At 37.3% G+C, this 20,051-nt stretch overlaps 1 protein-coding gene across 3 annotated transcripts in view; it reads right to left on the bottom strand.

The window, feature by feature from the left end:
* The window catches only part of Mtf2 (metal response element binding transcription factor 2), a 57,595-nt gene extending 38,695 nt beyond the window's left edge, over positions 1–18,900 (bottom strand). For all 3 annotated transcript variants that reach the window (XM_026403100.2, XM_077791321.1, XM_077791322.1), the window contains exon 1: positions 18,665–18,900. In XM_026403100.2, coding sequence (XP_026258885.1) covers positions 18,665–18,669 — 5 coding nt within the window. In that variant the 5' untranslated portion in view covers positions 18,670–18,900. The remainder of the gene's footprint in view (positions 1–18,664) is intronic.
* Positions 18,901–20,051: the final 1,151 nt, after the last annotated feature.

The raw sequence follows: 20,051 nt of genomic DNA, 5'->3' as shown, positions 1-20,051 counted from the left end.
GCATGTGTGAGGCCCTAGGTTCCATCCTCAGCACCGCATATAAATAAATAAATAAACAAACAGGTAAATAAATAAATAAATAAATTATTTTTGAAAAAAAGACTGGAAGTATAGTTCAGCAGTAATACCCGGGTTCAATCCCCCGTAGAAAAGATAAATAAAGAGAGAAATCTTGCCTTTCTATTTTATTTATTTTTATATATTCCCTGTGCCTAGCTCATAACAGGTTCTCAATATGGGATGAAAGAACAGGCAAATAAGAGAGACAACATGGGGACCCTAATCTGCAATAATCTATAAATAAGAAAAGGGAAAACCTGAATTTGAGTCATAAAGAAGTAGGAGTAAAAAAAAAAATCTCCACATAATATGTCATTGAATGACCTACTTTATATATTTCACATTTACCAAGTTTTAAAAAATAATCATGGTACCACTCTCTATATAAACAAGAAATAACTTTAGAGTGAAATGAACAGTTACCAATAATTAACTAATAAGCAAATAAGAAATTCAGAATAACTCCTAGGTTTTTAACTTGAGAACTGAGACTCGGATAGGGGAAATCAGGAGGAAGGCAGTAATGAAATTAAATCATCAAGCCAGGCAAGGTAGCCCAGCCTGTAATCTCAGTGGCTCGGGAGGCTGAGGCAGGAGGATCACAAGTTCAAAGCCAACCTCAACAATGGCAAGATGCTAAGCAACTCAGTGAGACCCTGTCTCTAAATAAAATATAAAATAGGGCTGGGGATGTGGCTCAGTAGTTGAGTGCCCCTGAGTTTAATCTCTGTGGTACCTCCCCAAAATTAAATCATCAAGACTTCATCCAAAAAACGATGTCCACTAGGAAAAATATTCATTAAAACCTGACCATATAATAAGTGTGGGAGACCAACCTTGCACGTGACTGAGTCACACTCCCGGCTGGGTGCTGAGGCGCTCAGTCGCAGAAATGTGGCAGAGCTTTCCCCACCCTTCTTGGGTTTGAGGGACAGTGTCTTGTGCATGGATGTCTTGCTACAGCCCCATGGGTGGAGCTACGCTCACCCGTTCCTTTTTAATATTACTCCTTGCCCTGTTTAGGATACAATGTTCCACAGAAGCGCCTTGTGTGTGTCCCCTTATCTTACTGTGCCCTTGGGTGACAGCAGACATCATGAAACTAGACTCAGCCCTCTGAAACCTGACCCCTTGCCTCATTTGAATAGCTTCTCCTCAATAAAAGGGGGCAGCTAGTACTCTCTCTCTCTCTCTTCCTGCAGACCCTTAAGGTCAGAGGAGATATCACAGCAACCCCAAAGAAAAAGGTATTTGTGTCTCTTGTGTAGTTATTTTGCACAGCCCAGTTAGCCCAGTTTACCTGGAGTGACCCCTGAGTGTTTTAGTCACGAATGAAACTCAGCAATAAAGGAAGTGTGAACAATTTCAAATTATAAAATCTGGGGCTGGGGATGTGGCTCAAGCGGTAGCGAGCTCGCCTGGCATGCGTGCGGCCCGGGTTCGATCCTCCAGCACCACATACAAACAAAGATGTTGTGTCTGCCAATAACAAATAAATAAATAAATATTAAAAAAAAAAAAAATCTTACAGTATATGTTCTTTGGCTACAATGCTATAAGATTAAACATCAATAAGAAGGTAACTTTTTAAAAGTCTGAAAGTTGAGACATACACTTTTAAAATAATCCCGGTTTCTCCCACAAATAAACTGTACAGAGAGGGAGGGCAAGATGTAGGGCAGAACCTATAATTGAAAAAATTTAAAAACATTTTAAAATTAGCAAATTAAAATAAAACCCTTAAGCACACTTGTACAATTAGACTTAAAAAATAGTAATGACATAAAATAGGATTATGATTACCTTTGAGTGATGGAAGGGCCAGAATTTGGGCTTCTGGTTTAGCTGGAAATGTTCTATTTCTTGACCCCAGCATGTTACAAAAGTGTTCCCTTTGTAACAGTATAAATTTATCCTATGCAGTCTACTTGTGCTGACATTAAAAAGGTTGTTGGTTTTTTAAAGTTAACATCCTAAAGTTATTAATCTTTGATTAATAAGATCCATGACAAGAAAATCAAGAATGAAGATACTATGTTCAGCAGCGCAAGATGGTTATGTATTAATATTAATTAATATTAATTAATCTGTAATCCCAAATCGCTGGGATTACAGAATCCCAGCGATTTGGGAGGCTAAGGCCCTTAGCAACTCAGAGAGACGCCGTCTCTAAATAAATATAAAAACTGTCTGGGGATGTGGCTCAGTGGTCAAGTGTCCCTAGGCTCAATCCTCAGTTCCACGCCCCCCAAAAAACTACAAAACTATGTTTAGAAAAAAAGGTATCAACTCACAAAGGACTTAGAATGATACTACCATCATAGCAACATTAGAAGCTAAAAGCCTGAAAAACTATTCACTTAAAAATCTGATTGAAAAATTAATTCTAAGCAAGGTCTGGTGGGGCATACCTGTAATCCTGCAACTCTGGAGACTGAGGAAGGATTTCAAGTTCAAGGCCAGCCTCAACAACCCAGTGAGACCATCTCAAAATAAAATAAAAGGGCTGAGGGCTGGAGCTGTAGCTCAGTGGCAGAGTACTTGCCTAGCATGTTGTGAGGCACTGGGTTCAATCCTTAGCACCATACAAATAAAATAAAGGCATTCTGTCTATCTACAACTACAAAAGAAAAAAATTAAAAAATAAAAGGGTTGGGGATGTAGTTTAATGCTAAAGCACCCATAGGTTCCATCCTTCTATCCCCAGCACCATAAATACATACATACTAAATGAAAACCAACTTTATAATGAACTGAATTATCGATGAAGAGTGAGAATAAAATCAAAACATTTTCAGATCCATCACCTTTCTATGAGCCTGATAGAAGAAAGTGAGTAAAGGAAATAAAAGGCAGACATTGAATTCAAGAGATTGAACACAGTAGAGAGGGAAAAAGAACAACCATGTAAGTCTACATAGCCACAAATCCAAATGAGAGCAGAACTCCATGAGGGTATTTCTGAGAAAAAATAAATGGGATAAAAAAAAGTGTGTAAGAGGGCTGGAGATATGGCTCAGCGGTAGCGCGCTCGCCTGGCATGCGTGCGGCCCGGGTTCGATCCTCAGCACCACATACCAACAAAGATGTTGTGTCCGCCGAGAACTAAAAAATAAATATTAAAAAAAAAAAAAAAAAAAAAAAAAGTGTGTAAGACAAATGACATTGTGGAAAAGCACACGGTGAGAAAAGATGTGTGAAGATTTCTATGTTAAAATAAACTAGGCAAATTTTTTTTTGGTGGGGGGAGGTAGTACCAGAGATTGAACTCAGGGTCACTCTACCACTGAGCCACATCTCTAGCCTTATTTCATATTTTATTAGAGACAGGGTCTCACTGAGTTTGCTTAGCGCCTCACTAAATTGCTGAGGCTGGCTTTGAACTCAAGATCCTCCTGTCTCCACCTCCTGAGCTGCTGGGATTACAGGAGTGCACCACAGAGCCCGCAGCAAATTTCGGTCTTAATGAAATAATTTTTAAACCCAATTATATTAAGAAAGAAATATAATTCCTGAAACAGCTAAAAGCTAACAAATGGGGCTGGGGATGTGGCTCAAGCGGTGGCGCGCTCGCCTGGCATGCGTGCGGCCCGGGTTTGATCCTCAGCACCACAAACAAAGATGTTGTGTCCGCCGGAAACTAAAAAATAAATATTAAAAAAAGTTCTCAATCTCTCTCTCTTTAAAAAAAAAAAAAAAAAAGCTAACAAATGTTTGGCACTTTTCTAAATTCTTTGCATATACTAACTCATCTAACTCTCACAACTATTTCTATTCTACATGGTTCATATGTAAATAATTTTTATATAAACAAATGAAAACAGCTTGAAATTTTTTATAAAACCATACTGAAATAATAGGGGGAGGGGATGAAAGAAATTCCTCATCTAACAGTATAAGATATAAAGACTTCAAAGTTGATGAATCAAGTTGCAGTGATACAAATTGGACTGCAAGTTTGAGATCAGCCTAGGCAACTAGACCTACTGTCTCAAAACTTAAAAAATGAGGAGCTGTGGTTGTGGCTCAGTGGTGGAGTGCTCATCAGTGCAATGCACTGGGTTCGATCCTCAGCACCACATAAAAATAAAAAAATAAAAAAAAATGAAAAGGGCTGGGATGTAACTCAGTGGTACAGTACTTCTGGGTTCAATCCATAGTACTGGGGTTGCAAGATAGAAGATGATGTAGTGCTATTTTACTTAGAAATATAAAGAAACAGCTAAGGCTTAGAAGTAGTTGTCTGCTGGGTACAGTGGCACACATCTGTAATGCCAACAACTTGGAGGGCCAAGGCAGGAGAATCACAAGTTTGAGGCCAGCCTCAGCATCTTATCAAGACCTCAGCAATTTAAGGAGACCTTATCTCAAAATTTAAAATATTAAAAATGTATTAGTGCCTCTGTGGTAAAGTACCTCAGTGGTAAAGTGCCCCAGGCTCAATTGCCTGATTCTAAATAAATTAGTAAATAAATGTAGTTGCCTCTAAGGAGTCAAAAAGGGTGGAATTACAGACAAGAAACTACATCTTTTCACTAAAAGCCTTTTTTAAAAAATATTTTTTAATTGTAGATGGACACAATACCTTTATTTTATTTATTTTTATGTGGTGATGGGGATCGAACCCAGTGTCTCTCACATGCTAGGCAAGCGTTCTAATTTTATAACTCCCTGACATTTTAAACTCTTACCAAGCGAAACTTTGATAAATATTAAAAACTTAAAAAATAAAAAACGATAAAACCAGTGAGACAAACCCTTGGTTATATCAACATCCACAGCAGTGTTTCACAAAGGGCAGTCTCTGGAATACCAGAGTTCTATAGAATGTTAATAGTTGGTATGTAAAAAAAATGGTTCCAATAATTAAGTAAATGGAAAGACTTTTTCACAGGACTTCCTTGAAGCCTATGTGACAACATACTTCATAATTTTTCCTTAATGTTAAACCACAGGAACTCTCAATTCCCTTCTCCTGAAACAGCTCAAGAAACTATTGTTTTAGGCACTGGTTCTCAATTAAAATCCATAAACTAGAACCAGTCTACACAATGAAAAAGGAGGACAACAAATTAAGTATTTATGTTAAAGTCAACTACCTTAAAAGACCATTTTATATTGAGAGCATATTCCTCTTCTTTATGTTTATTGATTGATTTTGGTTCCAGGGATTGAAACCAAGGGCAATTAAGCACTGAGCCACATCCCCAGCCCTTTTTGTTTTATATTTTGAGACAGGACCTTAAACTTGCAATCCTCCTGTCTCAGCCTCCAGAGTCTTCTGGGATTATAGGCATGTAAAACCACACCCACCTTGAGAGCTTACATTGTTAAATGTAAGCTAAAGTGTCTTATGAAAAGATGGTGATCAGTGGCAATTTTTAAAAACATTCTTAAAAACTTTCCAAAATAGAGCTGGAGTTGTGGCTCAGCAGTAGAGAGCTCACCTAGCATGCATGAAGCACTGGGTTCTATCCTCAGCACCACATAAAGTAAATTAAAGACACTGTATCCACCTGTAACTTTTTAAAAATAAATAAATAAATAAAACTTTCCAAAATAAAAAGCTAACAACCCTGTCAGTGCACTATTCCAACCCTGTCAAAGAGATCAAATGGTTCATAAAAGTCAAGTATAGGAATCTTTGAAAAACTATGATTTGCTGAGTTTAGCTTATTCTAAAATCTTAGCTCCTCAAGGAGCTCACAGAAGATTGGAAGTGTGGGAGAAAAAAACTAAAGTATTCATATTGGTTACAAAAATGGAGAACTTGTTGAAACAAGAAAAATAACCTAACCAAGTGTTTTCAAATATTCTCCCAAACCTTCTTACTTTCACACACTGATGATTAAGTGAATCTCCTGTGTAAAATACATACTAAAAGCAGAATCAAACAATTTTCCAGCTTCAAGTAAACAAATGGAATTTGTATCTTAAATTACAACACCTTGCTTATCACTGATCTCTAAAACTTTACAATGTTATAAGATGGGTATTTAGAATATCGCTTAATTAATTAAGGCCTGTATTTAGCCACACATTTATTGTCAATTACAAAATTTTTAAAGCAAAAAACTCTTAACATTGTACTTAATTTCACCTCACTTGATTGAAACTTCTCCACCCTTACACCTTAAGTTGAGCCTGAGCCCTCTAGAATTAAAAATAGTTTAAACACCTAACAGTAGAGGCAATGACAGAGTTGTTTACACTTTCAATGAGTGTAGCTTTTGTACTCTAAGTGAAATTACAGAAAATATTTTTAACCATCTTAGAATTAAGGATAAAAATACCAGTTTTATAGACATGTTTGTATGTTGAGGTTTTTGCAATCTAATAAAACTTATGATCACAAAAGATTTTAAAAAGTATAAAAATATAAATTTTAACTTTCAAAAAACCATAAATAACACTGTCAATATAACATATCAGGTGTTTCCAGAACAGTAAAGAGATTTCAAAAATAAATCAGATTTTTTAAAAAATAAGACAACTGGTTAAACTTTCATCACATTATCTACAACCATCTAAAACTATTTGTGCAAATGGAAAACAGTGGCTCTACAATGACATCTGAACTCTGGCTAACACTAACATTAGTTTGCAGATCTTTAACGATATAATAGTTTTGAGATGACTACCTACAATACAATGGCTAACAGAAAAAGGTTAACTACAGACTTAAAATACCAAAAGTTTTGAGGCCAATTAATATACATAAAAACAATAGATAAATGAAATTGTGCACATACATTAAAAAGTCTAGAATTGTAAAGTTGTTTACACTTACACAAATAAGACTCCATTAATAATTCAGGCAAGATTAAAATGAATGGAAAGTACAGAATTTTCACTATAATCCTACAGACTACAGCCCTAGAACCAAGGAAGAAAAAATAATAGAACTGAGATGCACTTTCGTCAAGCCACTGTCTTATTAAATAAGAGTTTAAAAAAAAATTAAAATAAAAAGTATGAACTGGATTCCAGTTAGGAACTAAGGTCACAAAATACAGAGGGGAAGGCAAGAATATATTCAGAATTAACAAGTAGGAAACCAGGTCATTTGTTGTTTGTATTTTTTTTTAATATTTATTTTTTAGTTTTCGGCGGGCACAACATCTTTGTTTGTATGTGGTGCTGAGGATCGAACCTGGCCGCATGCATGCCAGATGAGCGCGCTACCACTTGAGCCATGTCCCCAGCCCGAAACCAGGTCATTTGTGATCACTATCAAGTCTCCTGCCCACAGTATATTTAGTCACAAGGCTTTTATAGGTCTAACTGAAGTCATCCACTAGTGATAAAATCATGTACTTCTAGAGATGGTTCAACTTGGCTGTTAGGTTTCCTGGAGTAACAGCTGATTGCCCTTGATTTTGACATAATAAAATGCTGAAGGACAACTGTCTCTAGCATTTGGGTCAGGGTCCAGGGTCAGGGGTGGAGGGGGGGGTAATGAGGATTGATCCCAGAGGTGATTTACCACTGAGCTATATATTCCCAGCACCTTTTTGTTTTGTTTTGAAACAGACTATCACTAGGTAGCTAAGGGTCTCACTAAATTGCTGAGGCTGGCCTCAAACTTGCTACCCTCCTGTCTCAGCCTTCTGAGTTGCTGGAATTACAGGCCTGCACCACAGTACCTGGCCTCTAATATATTTTTTTCCAAAGATATGCATTTAAGAGTATCATATATGCAAATACACAAGGATTTTATAAATATTTCTTCAAACATCAACACATTGATATTAGACTGAAAATGCTACAAATCAAATATTGCACATTTACTTTTCTCTTCCCAAAAAAATGTCTTTTCATCTCGAGATCCAGCCATACTGGACTCCTATCAAGTCTCCAAAAACCAAGATCTGGCCAGGCATAGTAAGTAGTATGTACCTATAGTCTCAGCTACTCAAGATAAAGAAGCAAGAGGATTACTTGAGCCCAGGAGTTCAAAGCCTGACTGTGCAACATACTGAGATCCTGTTTCATATGGAGGGGAGATCTTTCCCACAAGGCATTTATACATATTATACCTCCTACCAAAATTACTTTCCCCTCTCCTCCATTTTTTGCAAAACTGATTCTCCCAAATAATTGCTATAAAAATAGGTACACTCTCCAATATTGTCAGAGAACAATTTTTTAAAATGTTTATAACCTTCATTTAACTTTTAAAATTAAATTAATTTTAAAAACTGACAAATACAAATAAAGAATATAGGGCTGGATTGTAGCTCAGTGGTAGAGCCCTTGCCTAGCATGTGTGAGGCACTGGGTTTGATCCTCAGCACCACAGAAAAATAAATGAAATAAAGGTACTGTGTCCATGTACAACTAAAAAAATTTTTAATTATTAAAAAAATAATATAATAATCACCAGTATACCTTTCACTTATATTTACCAATTAATTACCCCCCCTTTTTTCTGCATACTTCACAAGGCAGTGAAAATGTCTGTTGTTCAACAAACATATTTCTAACACCTAAGACTATATTCCACATAGAAAGTCCTCAACATATATCTGTTGAATAAAGAAACTCTTCATAATAATATACACCAAAGTACAGTACTTTCTTTAAGGTGGATAGCCAATAGTTGTTTGTTGTATACTCAAGATTAAGAAGTAATGTCATGGGCCTGGGGTTGTGGCTCAGTGGTAGAGCGCTGGACTAGCACATGTTAGGCCCTGGGTTCGATCCTAAGCACCACATAAAAATAAATAAAACAAAAGTACTGTGTCCATGTACAACTAATGATTGAATGATTTGAAATTATAAACTTTTTTTTTTAAACTGGGTAAGTGCTTTTATTTAACCAGGGCAGCAAAAACTATCCTTCTATCTATCTAATGATGGGGAATTCATAAACTACTACCAAAAAATCTTCAGACTGAAAAATATGGGGGGGAAAAAAACATTCAGACTGAGATTCAATAGAGGGGTTCAAATGCCCATAGAAATCTTAAACTAGGGCTGGAGATGTGGCTCAGCGGTAGTGCGTTCGCCTGGCATGTGTGCGGCCCGGGTTCGATCCTCAGCACCACATACCAACAAAGATGTTGTGTCCGCCGAGAACTAAAAAATAAATATTAAAAAATTCTCTCTCTCTCTCTCTCTCTCTCTCTCTCCTCTCTCACTCTCTCTAAAAAAAAAAAAAAGAAATCTTAAACTAATCTGAAGACAGAAAAGTAATGCTCTTCTCAATGAAAATTGGTTACTGTTTCAATATGTTTAAAATATATTCCTATTGTAAAACTGTAATTCTAAATAAACAAACAATTCCAACTCTATTATGAAGAGGAAAGTGGTACATGTGCTAGTTGCTTCTCAATGAGCTAAAAACTCAAAATAATTAAAACCTAGTCTCCTCAACTCAGAGAACTTGAAATTAGGAGAAAAACCATAACCTATTTTTCAAAAAGTTTTAGGTATTACCATAGACCAGTGGTAGAGCATGTGCTAAGCATATGCAAGGCTCAGGGTTCAATCTTCAGAACCAAAACAAATGAAATTTAGGTGCTATAACTAGTGTTGTGATTTAGATATGAAGTGTCCCCCCAAAAGCTTATGAGACAATGCAAAAAGGTTCACAGGTGAAATGATTATGACAGCTTTAGACTAATCAGTGGACTAATCTGATATGGATTAACTGGATGGTAACTGTAGGCAAGCAAGGTGTGGCTGGAGGACATGAATCACTGGAGGCATGCCTTTGGGGTTTATATTTTGTAGCTGGTAAGCAAAGCACTCTCTGTGCTTCCTAGTGCCATGTTCTGAGCTGATTTCCTCTGCCATGCCCTTTGGCCATGATGTTCTACCTCACCTCCAACCCAGAGCAAAGGAGTCAGTCATCTATAGACTGAGACCTAACTGTGAGCCCCAAATAAACTTTTCCTTCTTTACATTGTTCTTATCCAGTCTTTTTGTCTACAACAAACATATCTTCAAATACTGTACCAAAAAAAAAAAGAAATTTTCTTAAATATGATGATCACTTCCATTATGTATACACATTCTGAAAGAATAACCTGGTTAAAGATCTGTTGGGATACTAATCTCTTCGCTCAAAAGGTAGGATGATAGCTCAGAGAAAAGAGAAGCTAAAAGGAAAAGAGAAAGAGAAATTCCTCAACTTTTTCCTCACCCCCCTTTTCCTTAAACCCATCCACTTCTCTAAAGACATGCCTCTTTTCTCAAGTACTAAAGAGATCTTACATCAAGAATCTTACTCCATCAACAATTTCCCTGTCCTTTATTTTTAAATCCCCTCCAATTCTCCTTGGTGTAAACCTGCCATAATCAAAATAGAACAAAAACAACAAAAATTCTTATAAATCACTTCTCCATTTTTCTCATTCTTCTCACCAATAAACTTAGAAAAGCACTTTCCACTTACTCAATCCATAACAAGCTGACTTCTGTCCTGATCACTGTAAACAACTAGATCAAAGACCTCCAAATACTAGACAAGTCTTTCAGTTCTCCCTGTACCCAATCTTTGATAATAACTGATGATTATGATCTATTTCCTGAAATTGTCTTCTCTTGGTTCCTGCAATGATACTGGCCATGTGCAGTATGTGCCTTTTCTCCAACTTCTCTGGCCATTTCTGTTTCCTGTAGATTCTTCCTTGTCTGCTTAATCCTTAAATATTCAAGCTGTCTGGAATTCCCTCCTCCTGTTCTACACATTTAGCTTGTCCTGAGTAGACATCTACTCCTAATGCCTCACCTAATTTTTCTGTTGACAATTTCTAAATCTCTTATCTTCAGTCCCATTATATCCTGAAAACCTTCAGATCCTTTTTCTAATTGCTTACTCTCTATCTGGATTCTTCTAGCACCTTTAACTTAACTAACATCAAATTCTTCAAACTTCTTCCCTTCCTTCAGTAGTTCCTGACTTACTGCCATTCCTAGCTGACCATTTCTCAAACTAGAAATATGTGGTCCTTGATTCCTCCATCTTCCCTAACCCAGCAAACATTCACTAAACCCTGCTGTTTCTTTCTTTAAAACTCCCCAATATCACCAAAACCACTGCCTTACTTTGGGCTATTAGCTCCTCCACAACTACTAATGACTCCCTACTGATCTTCCTGTCACTAACTTCATAGCTTATTTAGTGCCCCCCCCCCTTGTGCTGAGGACGGAACCCTTAGGTAAGAACTGTAATACTGAGTTGTAGTCCCAGCCTTTTATCCACTTTCAATTTACAATTAGAAAAATCTATTTTAGTCACTAACTTCTCAGTCTAAAGAACTGCAACAACAGATCCTAACACCTAGAGAAGTCATCTAAGAAGACCTCATTTTCACATTTTAATGCAAAAAAAAAAAAAAAAAGGTAAAATAATCTTAAAACTAATGCTACTTTTTTGTTTGGGGGGGGGGTATACTAGGGATTGAACCCAGAGGTACTTTACCATTGAGCTACATCTCCAGCCACCACCACCACCCACCCTTTTAGACAAGCTCTTATTAACTTGCTGAGGCTGGCCTCAAATTTGCAATCCTCCTGCTTCTACCTCTGGAATCAAAGATCATAGACAAGCACCACCACTCCTGGCATAACTGACATATTTTATAATCACTAACTGTTCAAGTGGCAAAATATTCCTCATTTCCAACATATGAGAGTACTGGTGCACACACAGAAAATGACTATCAGCAGGCACTGGGAAAAATATTAGAGGAAATACTGAGGCATCTTTTATTCCCCTCGCCCACCACTAAATCACTAAACAGTTTTAGGAGAGGATGGAGTACATAGTAAATGAAACACGTTCAGCTTATTTCCCAAAGTAAAAATCAAACACAACTTGTTCTTGCTAAGAATAAGCCCATGTTAAAGACCAGCAATGTTATATATTTTGATTCTTAGTTTTTTAAAATACTGTGTCATCAATACATTTGGTACAAAAATTGATACTGTGAAGAAAAATTCTGCTGTAAAATAAAACTCAGCGATTTGGAATCTACAAACCCCACCCCAAATGAACAGAATAAATTAATTCAGCAAGGTTGCAAAATATAATAGCAAAAAACAGAAGTCAATTACAGTTCTATACATTAGCAATAAAGATTCCGAAAATGAAATTAAGAAAAAAATCCATTTACAGTAGTACCAAAAAAGAACAAAATACTTAGAACTAAATTTAACAGAAAAGAGACTTGTACAATAAAAATGACATAAAATCAGGAAAAAATTAGACTAGAAAGATATCCCATGTTCATGGATGTTAACAATGCTAAAATGGCAATTCTCCCCCAAATCAATCTACAGATTTAATATGATGCCCATTATAATCCCAGCTTGAAAAAAGTATGAAACCCCAAATAGCCAAACAATCCTAAAAGAACAAAACCTGAGGACTCACACATTCTAATATCAAAACCTATTACAAGGCAACAGTAATCAAGATGTTATGGTAGTATCATAGTATAGACATATAAATCAATGGAATAAAATTGACAATTCAGGTCAGGCAAGGTGGCACATGTCTGTAATCCTAGCAGCATGGGAGATCGAAAATTCAAAACCAGCTTCAGCAAAAATGAGGCACTAAGCAACTCAGTGAGACCCTGTCTCTAAATAAAATACAAATTAGGGCTGGGGATGTGGCTCCGTGGTCGACTGTCCCAGAGTCAATCTCCAGTACCACCACCAGCACCACCCCCCTAAAAAAAAAGAATTCAGAAAACAAACCCTTCCATGTCTGGTCAATTTATTTATTTATTTTATTTTTAAAGAGAGAGTGAGAGGGAGGGAGGGAGGGAGGGAGAGAGAGAGAGAGAGAGAGAGAGAGAGAATTTTTTTTAATATTTTATTTTTTAGTTATCGGCGGACACAACATCTTTGTTTGTATGTGGTGCTGAGGATCGAACCCGGGCCGCACGCATGCCAGGCGAGCACCCTACCACTTGAGCCACATCCCCAGCCCCTGGTCAATTTATTTTTGACAAGACTGCTAAAATAGTACAATGGAGAAAGAATACAGGTCCTCAGAAACTGGAACTATAAACCAAAGACTGAAGTTGGGTCCCTACCTCACATCATTCAAAAAATAAACTCAAATGGATCATGGGAAACTAAGTCAAAGAGCAAGGTAATCTCAATAATAAAACTGCATTTTTTTAAAAAATGGATCATGGACCTAAATGTAAGCACTAAAACTATAAAAGTTAAAGGAAGCATAGGGAGTAAATCTGTGTGACCTTGATAGACAATGGTTTCTAAGAGGCAACATTAGAAGCATGAGCAAAAAAAAAAAAAAAAAAGTGGGGGGTGGGTAAACTGACTTCAAAATTAAGAACTTTTCTGCTTCAAAGGACACAATCAACAAAATGAAAAGATACAAAATGGAGGGAAATGTTTGTAAATCATATTTTAGAGAAAGAACTTGTATCCAAAATATACAAAGAATTTTTGCAACAATAAAAAGACAACCCAGTTTTTTTAATATTTAATTTTTAGTTGTAGCTGAACACAATACCTTTAGTTAATTTATTTATTGATTTATTTTTATGTGGTGCTGAGGACTGAACCTAGGGTATTGCACGGGCTAGGCAAACAATCTACCACTGAGCCACAACCCCAGCCCCAAGACAACCCAGTTTTTAGTGGGTTGTCTTAGGAAACAGAATCTTATATCTTAAAAAACTAAAGAAGATCGGGGCTGGGGATGTGGCTCAAGTGGTAGCGCGCTCGCCTGGCATGCATGCGGCCCTGGCTCGATCCTCCAGCACCACATACAAAGATGTTGTGTCCGCCAATAACTAATAAATAAATAAATATTAAAAAAAAAAAACTAAAGAAGACCAAAGAAGCATTTATTATTTCCAATGAGTATGTGGAAATATGCTCAACCTCATCAGCTATCAGGGAATTGCAAATCGAAACAGCAAATACAACTTCCCACCCACTAGGATGATTATAATCAAAAAGACTTAATTGTCTTGGTGAAGACCTAGAGAAATTAGAAATCTCATACTGGTGAGACTATGTAGGATGATTATAATCAAAAAGACTTAATTGTCTTGGTGAAGACATTGAGAAATTAGAAACCTCATACTGGTGAGACTACAGCATGGAACAGTCTTTAGAAAAGTCTGATATGTCCACCAACTGACAAATAGACAAAATATGTATTTTCATACAATAAAGTATTGATACTTGTTACAACATGGATGTACCTTGAAAACATTAGGTCACATAAATGGAGTCAAACACAAGATCACATATTGTATGATTCCATTACATGAAATGTCCAGAATAGACAAATCTATAGGCACAAAAAGCAGATTGATGGTTCCAAGGATTGAGGGAGAGGGGAATGAAGAGTGACTGCTATTAAATAGAGATTGGGGTTTTTTCTTTTTATTTTTTGGCATAATGACAGTTATTTTGAAATTAGACAATGGTAATAACTGTAGACTCTGTGACTATGCTAAAACACACACACACACACACACACACACACACACACTGAATTGCATGTCTTAAAAAGATGGATGTGAGGAATGGGGGTGTGGCTCTGTGGTAGAGCACTAGACTAACATGTGAGAAAGTTTTGATTCTCAGCACTTCATATAAATAAAAAAGGCCCATTAGATATGAATTATGTATATATAAACATGGTAGTGAATTATATCTCAAGAGAACTGTTATTAAAAAAAACTATACAGTTGCTAGGCAAGGTGGTGCACAACTGTAATCCCAGTGATCCAGGAGGCTGAGGCAGAAGGATTATAAATTTGAGGCCAGCTAGGCACGGGGGCACATGCCTGTATTCCCAGAGGCTTGGAAGGCTAAGGAAGGAAGATCTGGAGTTCAAAGCCAGCCTCAGCAAAAGTGAGGCCCTACACAACTCAGTGAGACAGTCTCTAAGGAAAACACAAAGCAGGGCTGGGGATGTGGCTCAGTAGTCAACTGCCCGTGAGTTCAATCCCCAATACCACCACTCCCCACCCAAAAAAAAAAAAAAAACAATAAGTTTGAGGCTAGCCTCAGCAATTCAGAAACACCCTGTCTTAAAATAAAAATTTTAAAAAATTTAAAAAAGGACTGGGGATATAGCTCAGTAGTCCTCAGTACCAAAAAATAAAAATAAAAAGTTTAAGATTTGTACATTTTAGAATGTGTAAATCTACCTTAAGATGTTTTTACAATAATAAAAACAAGGGCTGGGGATGTGGCTCAGGCGGTAGCGCGCTCGCCTGGCATGCGTGTGGCCCGGGTTCGATCCTCAGCACCACATACAAAAACAAAGATATTGTGTCTGCCAAAAACTAAAAAAAAAAAATATTAAAATTTAAATAATAATAATAATGATAATAATAATAAAAGCAATGGAGTGGAATGGGTAGAAGTACAGATAAAACAAGAACCAATAATGCTTAAATTCATTATATTCCCCTGGTTCACTATGCATGTTTGATATTTTCCTTAAGTTTTTTTTTTTTTAATTTTAGTATAAAATTAACAGTAAACATTCCTAATATCCATTTTCTGTTGTTTGTTGTTTCTTGACTTAGGAAACTAGAGAAGACTAGAGAAGCATTTATTATTGTTATATGAAAATAGGTAAGACAAAGACATTATGTATGACAAAAATGAAGAATTTTTCATGTTAAAGTGAAAATTTGAATTGTTTGTTTTTTCTGGGGGGAGGGGAGAGAGGGTGTTGGGGATTTAACCCAAATACCCTTTGCCACTAAGCTACATCCCCCAGTTCTTTTTTTAATTTTTTATGTTGAGACAGGGTCTAAGTTGCTTAGGACCTTTCTAAATTGCTGAGGCTGGCCTTGAACTTGCAATCCTCCTGTCTTAGCCTCCCAAGTCACTGGAATTGCAGGCATGTGCCATAGCACCTGGCAAATTTCCTCAATTCTAAGACAGTTCCTCATTCTTGGGTTCCTGTGGCCTCCATGCTTCATAGATTAATAATTCCTAATATATTGATGTAACAACCCCTAATTGATATGCCCCTGTTACATATAGCCACTTAAATTTTAGTTTTAATGAAATTAAATTATAAATTCAGTTCTCAGTCTCACTAGTTACATTTTAATGTTCAATATGCACATGTGGCTAGTGGCTTACTAGAATAGCAGTAACAGAACACTGATGATCACTGCAGAAAGTGTTATTATGTAATACTACTCTAATTAATAAGAAACATCCACAAAGAAACTTCTATTGTCCAATTTAGGGTTGTTGTACTTATTTCCCTATAACAAACAAACTTTAAGAACAGGGGAAACAAGCATGAATATCAACCAAGGAACACAGTTCATGAAAGTGTAGAATGATTAAAATAGCAGTTAAATTCTACTTTACAAACCAGCAACTACAGATTTTGACCATGACAACGCCTAAGGGGCCAATTTCCCCAATTGCTAAGAGTATCTAGAATATGAATAAATCAAACTGTTTTATCAAAAACCAAATGAAAAGGTCTATAATCCATGACATCAAAGAATTAATAAGGCTGGGGTTGTAGCTCAGAGGTAAAGCACTTGCCTAGCACACTTGAGGCATGGGTTCAATTCCCCAGCATCACATTAAAAGAAAAAAAAAACTAAATAAATGAAATAAAAGTATTGTGTCCACCTACAACTAAAAATATTTAAAAAATAAAAACAGTTAATGACCCCTTGCAGAATACACAGAATAAAATTCTTCTCAGAACAGAGCTTTGAGGTAACATGCATAACTAAAAGAACTTTAAATTTGTTTTGTCTAGAAAAAAGGCTTAATTATTTCTATTCATCTAATCCTAAAACTGTGTGTGCATTTAATTTTGATAGGTTTAATTTTCCATTAATACCCATTAACAGTATAGGTATGTACTATCAGGAAACAAATGCATTTTTTAAAATATTTTTAGTTGTAGATGGACACAATACCTTTATTTTATTTATTTATTTTTATGTGGTGCTGAGGATCAAACCCATTGCCTTATATATGTGAGGCAAGTGCTCCACCACTGACCTACAAGCACAGCCCCAACAGGTGCATTCTCAATTCAAATACTTAGAATATTTTTAGTACTTCAGAAAAAACTGAAGGTGAGCAGATTTTAAAACGTGAATTCAAATACATTTCTATATTTAGGAATCCCAAAACAACAAAAAAACTTCACCTTGCATTTCCTCTCAAGCCAACGCTGCAAGTACTTGAGAGTGTAAATAACATTCCCAATACAAAACAGAATGCTTTATGTTAAGTAATTTTAAATCAACTCTTTTCTTACCTAAACTACTGGACACCTAAAGCCTTAGTCAAAATGGTTCCACTTAAATCATTGTCGAACCTCTGAAAAGGTCACATAAGAATTTAAGTACATCTTTTTTAATCCACAATAAATACTTTTAAATTCAACTGTCTTTGTAATTCACTGCCCCCTCCCCCCAAAAAAAGGAAATTCTCAAGAAAAAATTAAAACATGGAAATCAAAACCAGCCTGTAGGCAAAGTAGTAAACAGGAGAGTCACATGAAATAGATCTGAAGGAGAAAGTTACTACCACTAGAGCATCTGGAGTCAAATTAAATCAGCCACTATTTACATATTTCTAGCTCTGTACTGACCTCACATGGTGCTTTCCTGTATGTTAAGACACAGGCCATATTCGGATTAGTATTAGATGCTTTCTATCCTTAACCAAAGTTAAATGTTTTAAACACAGTAGTATTCTATAACCTTTCCCCATTATTCATGAACCCTCAATGTTCGTCAAAACACCCCGATAAATCCATCTGTTCCTGCTAATTGCTTCCAAAGAAAAACTCTAGCAACCAAGGACACCAGATTGTAAAACATGCAGTTAAGAGTTCTGGCATTACCCAACTACGTTGTTTAGAAATCTTGGCAAATTAGTTAAAATCCTTTAAACCGTAATTACCTCAGTTGTAAAACTGAATTCAATACAAATCCCAAGAAGGGATATGAGTTAAATTTAACTGAACATTAGAAATGTCACAGGTTTTCTTGTGCGCTCCAAATATAAGGTACCTTCCCCATCTCATTTTCCCTTTCAGCTTTCAGGGTTTGCTTCCGGACTCCACTTCAGTGTTCCCCTTATTCTCATACTATATCCAACCCATCCATTCGACCCCCCCTCACTCCAATTCTACACAATTCTACCACCCTTAGCGCCCCCTAAGGTCCAAGGCAGCCCCTCCACTTGGTTCCCCCATCTCCTCCAGTCCCAATTTGCTAACGGCTCCTCACAGTTCCCCACCCCCTCGTCACCAGGTTCATCCTGCCCCTCCAACAGACTCCCGCCCCCAGGTTCCTTCCTGCCCTCCAAACACAGCTTTCCCGTCTCAACGTTTTATCTTGTTCCTCCAACAGAATCCCCCAACGCCCTGCTCTTTCCTTTCGTCCCTATGCTTCTCCCAACATTTAAATGACTATTCTTTCCCATCCATTCTTTTCAACATACACATAAATGCAAAGGCACCCACAGACAGAAGCCCCCCACCCCCACCTCGATCCTCCATCTTTCCCTTTTATACTTGCTTCCTTTCTTCCTTCTCTTTCCCCCACCCCCACCTCCTCCGGAAGAATCGGTTCCCAGGCCAAGGTCTCACCTCATTCGGTCACTTCAGTGGTGCCAACCGCTTCATACAGGAAAATATAACCAATCACGTCCCCGTGGGCGCTTCCCCTGCGACTCCGAACACTTACTGGGTACCCGCCCCACCGGGAACCCCGCACATACGCACGCACAAAACGAGGTCCTCGGGGACGAGGGTTGTGGGTAGAGTGAGCCTTCCTATACCGGCCTCAAACACAGCCCACTTCGCTACAGCCCTTCGCCATTTTGGTTTCCCGCGGACTGCCGGTGCATTCTGGGAGCGCGGAGCGACTCCGGGGCCGAATGGCAGCTCTCCAGGGCCGCGGAGGGGCGGGGACTGCGCGGCGAGCGCGGAAGAACACCGCGCCCTGCGTCTTCGGCCGGGGCTGAACAAAGAAGGACTCTTTAACATTGCGGTAGCTAAGTCCTTCCGCCGCCGGTGCTAACACAATAGTGAACGCTGGGCTCCAGATCGTTGGTTGTGCTACGCTGTTTGCTTCAAAGGAAAGACTTGTGTCCGACATTTAGAATGCGTATTCTGTCCGGTAGAAATAGCTCCGTCCTCTATATGTGATGCTGAGCAAATTTTCTTTCCGTGGAGAAAACCTTCGCTAAGACTCGGATTTTTTTTTTTTTTACGTTCTTCTTAAAGCCCAATGTTAGAATTCTCTTCAGCGGGGAGGAGACCCGGGAGGTCAAAATTAAATTTTGTTCAAAGATTGCTCTTCAGTCCCAAACTCTAATTAGGAGCAGCTTATGTGGAAGATTTCAGATTTTCCCCCTAACAATGAAAAAGCTTTTCTCCATTTACCTGCTTTGCAATCTTTCCTAATTGTAATGAAATCTGAAAATAATCTCGTACACAGTGGTTTATTTTAAAGAATACAGAACTTTCATACTAGAACAGACACTTAGCCTACTGCCGACAGGGGTCCCAACTGACAAGCTGTGCGAGTGCATGCTATTCTCTTTCACTTAGGTTAAGATATAACCCAGCTCTTAATAGCCATGTGCAGGACCCTTATTTATAGTTTTGTTAAAATTTTTAAAATAATTTCATTTTTATATTATGTCACAGGAATAATGAATACATGTTTTTTGGTTTCTTTGTTTTTTTTTTTTTTAGTGGTAGATGAACACAATACCTTTATTTTATTTATTTTTATGTGGTGCTGAGAATTTAACACTACCACCCTCACACATGCTAGGCAAGCGCTCTAACACCAAGCCACATCCCTAGCGCCTGTTTGTTGTTGTTGTTGTTGTTTTGTTTTACTGAGAAAGTACCTCTTTGTGGCCTATCCTCCCTTTGCTCCTATTTTGAAAGGCATTCCTTCAGCCTATAAAAATTTGGCAAATAAGCATGTTCGTTTTATCAATATTTTATCCACCATCAATTA

Source organism: Urocitellus parryii, chromosome 11, assembly GCF_045843805.1.
Source record: "Urocitellus parryii isolate mUroPar1 chromosome 11, mUroPar1.hap1, whole genome shotgun sequence".
NCBI lineage: Eukaryota > Metazoa > Chordata > Mammalia > Rodentia > Sciuridae > Urocitellus > Urocitellus parryii.
This window is presented reverse-complemented; position numbering and strand designations above follow the sequence as displayed.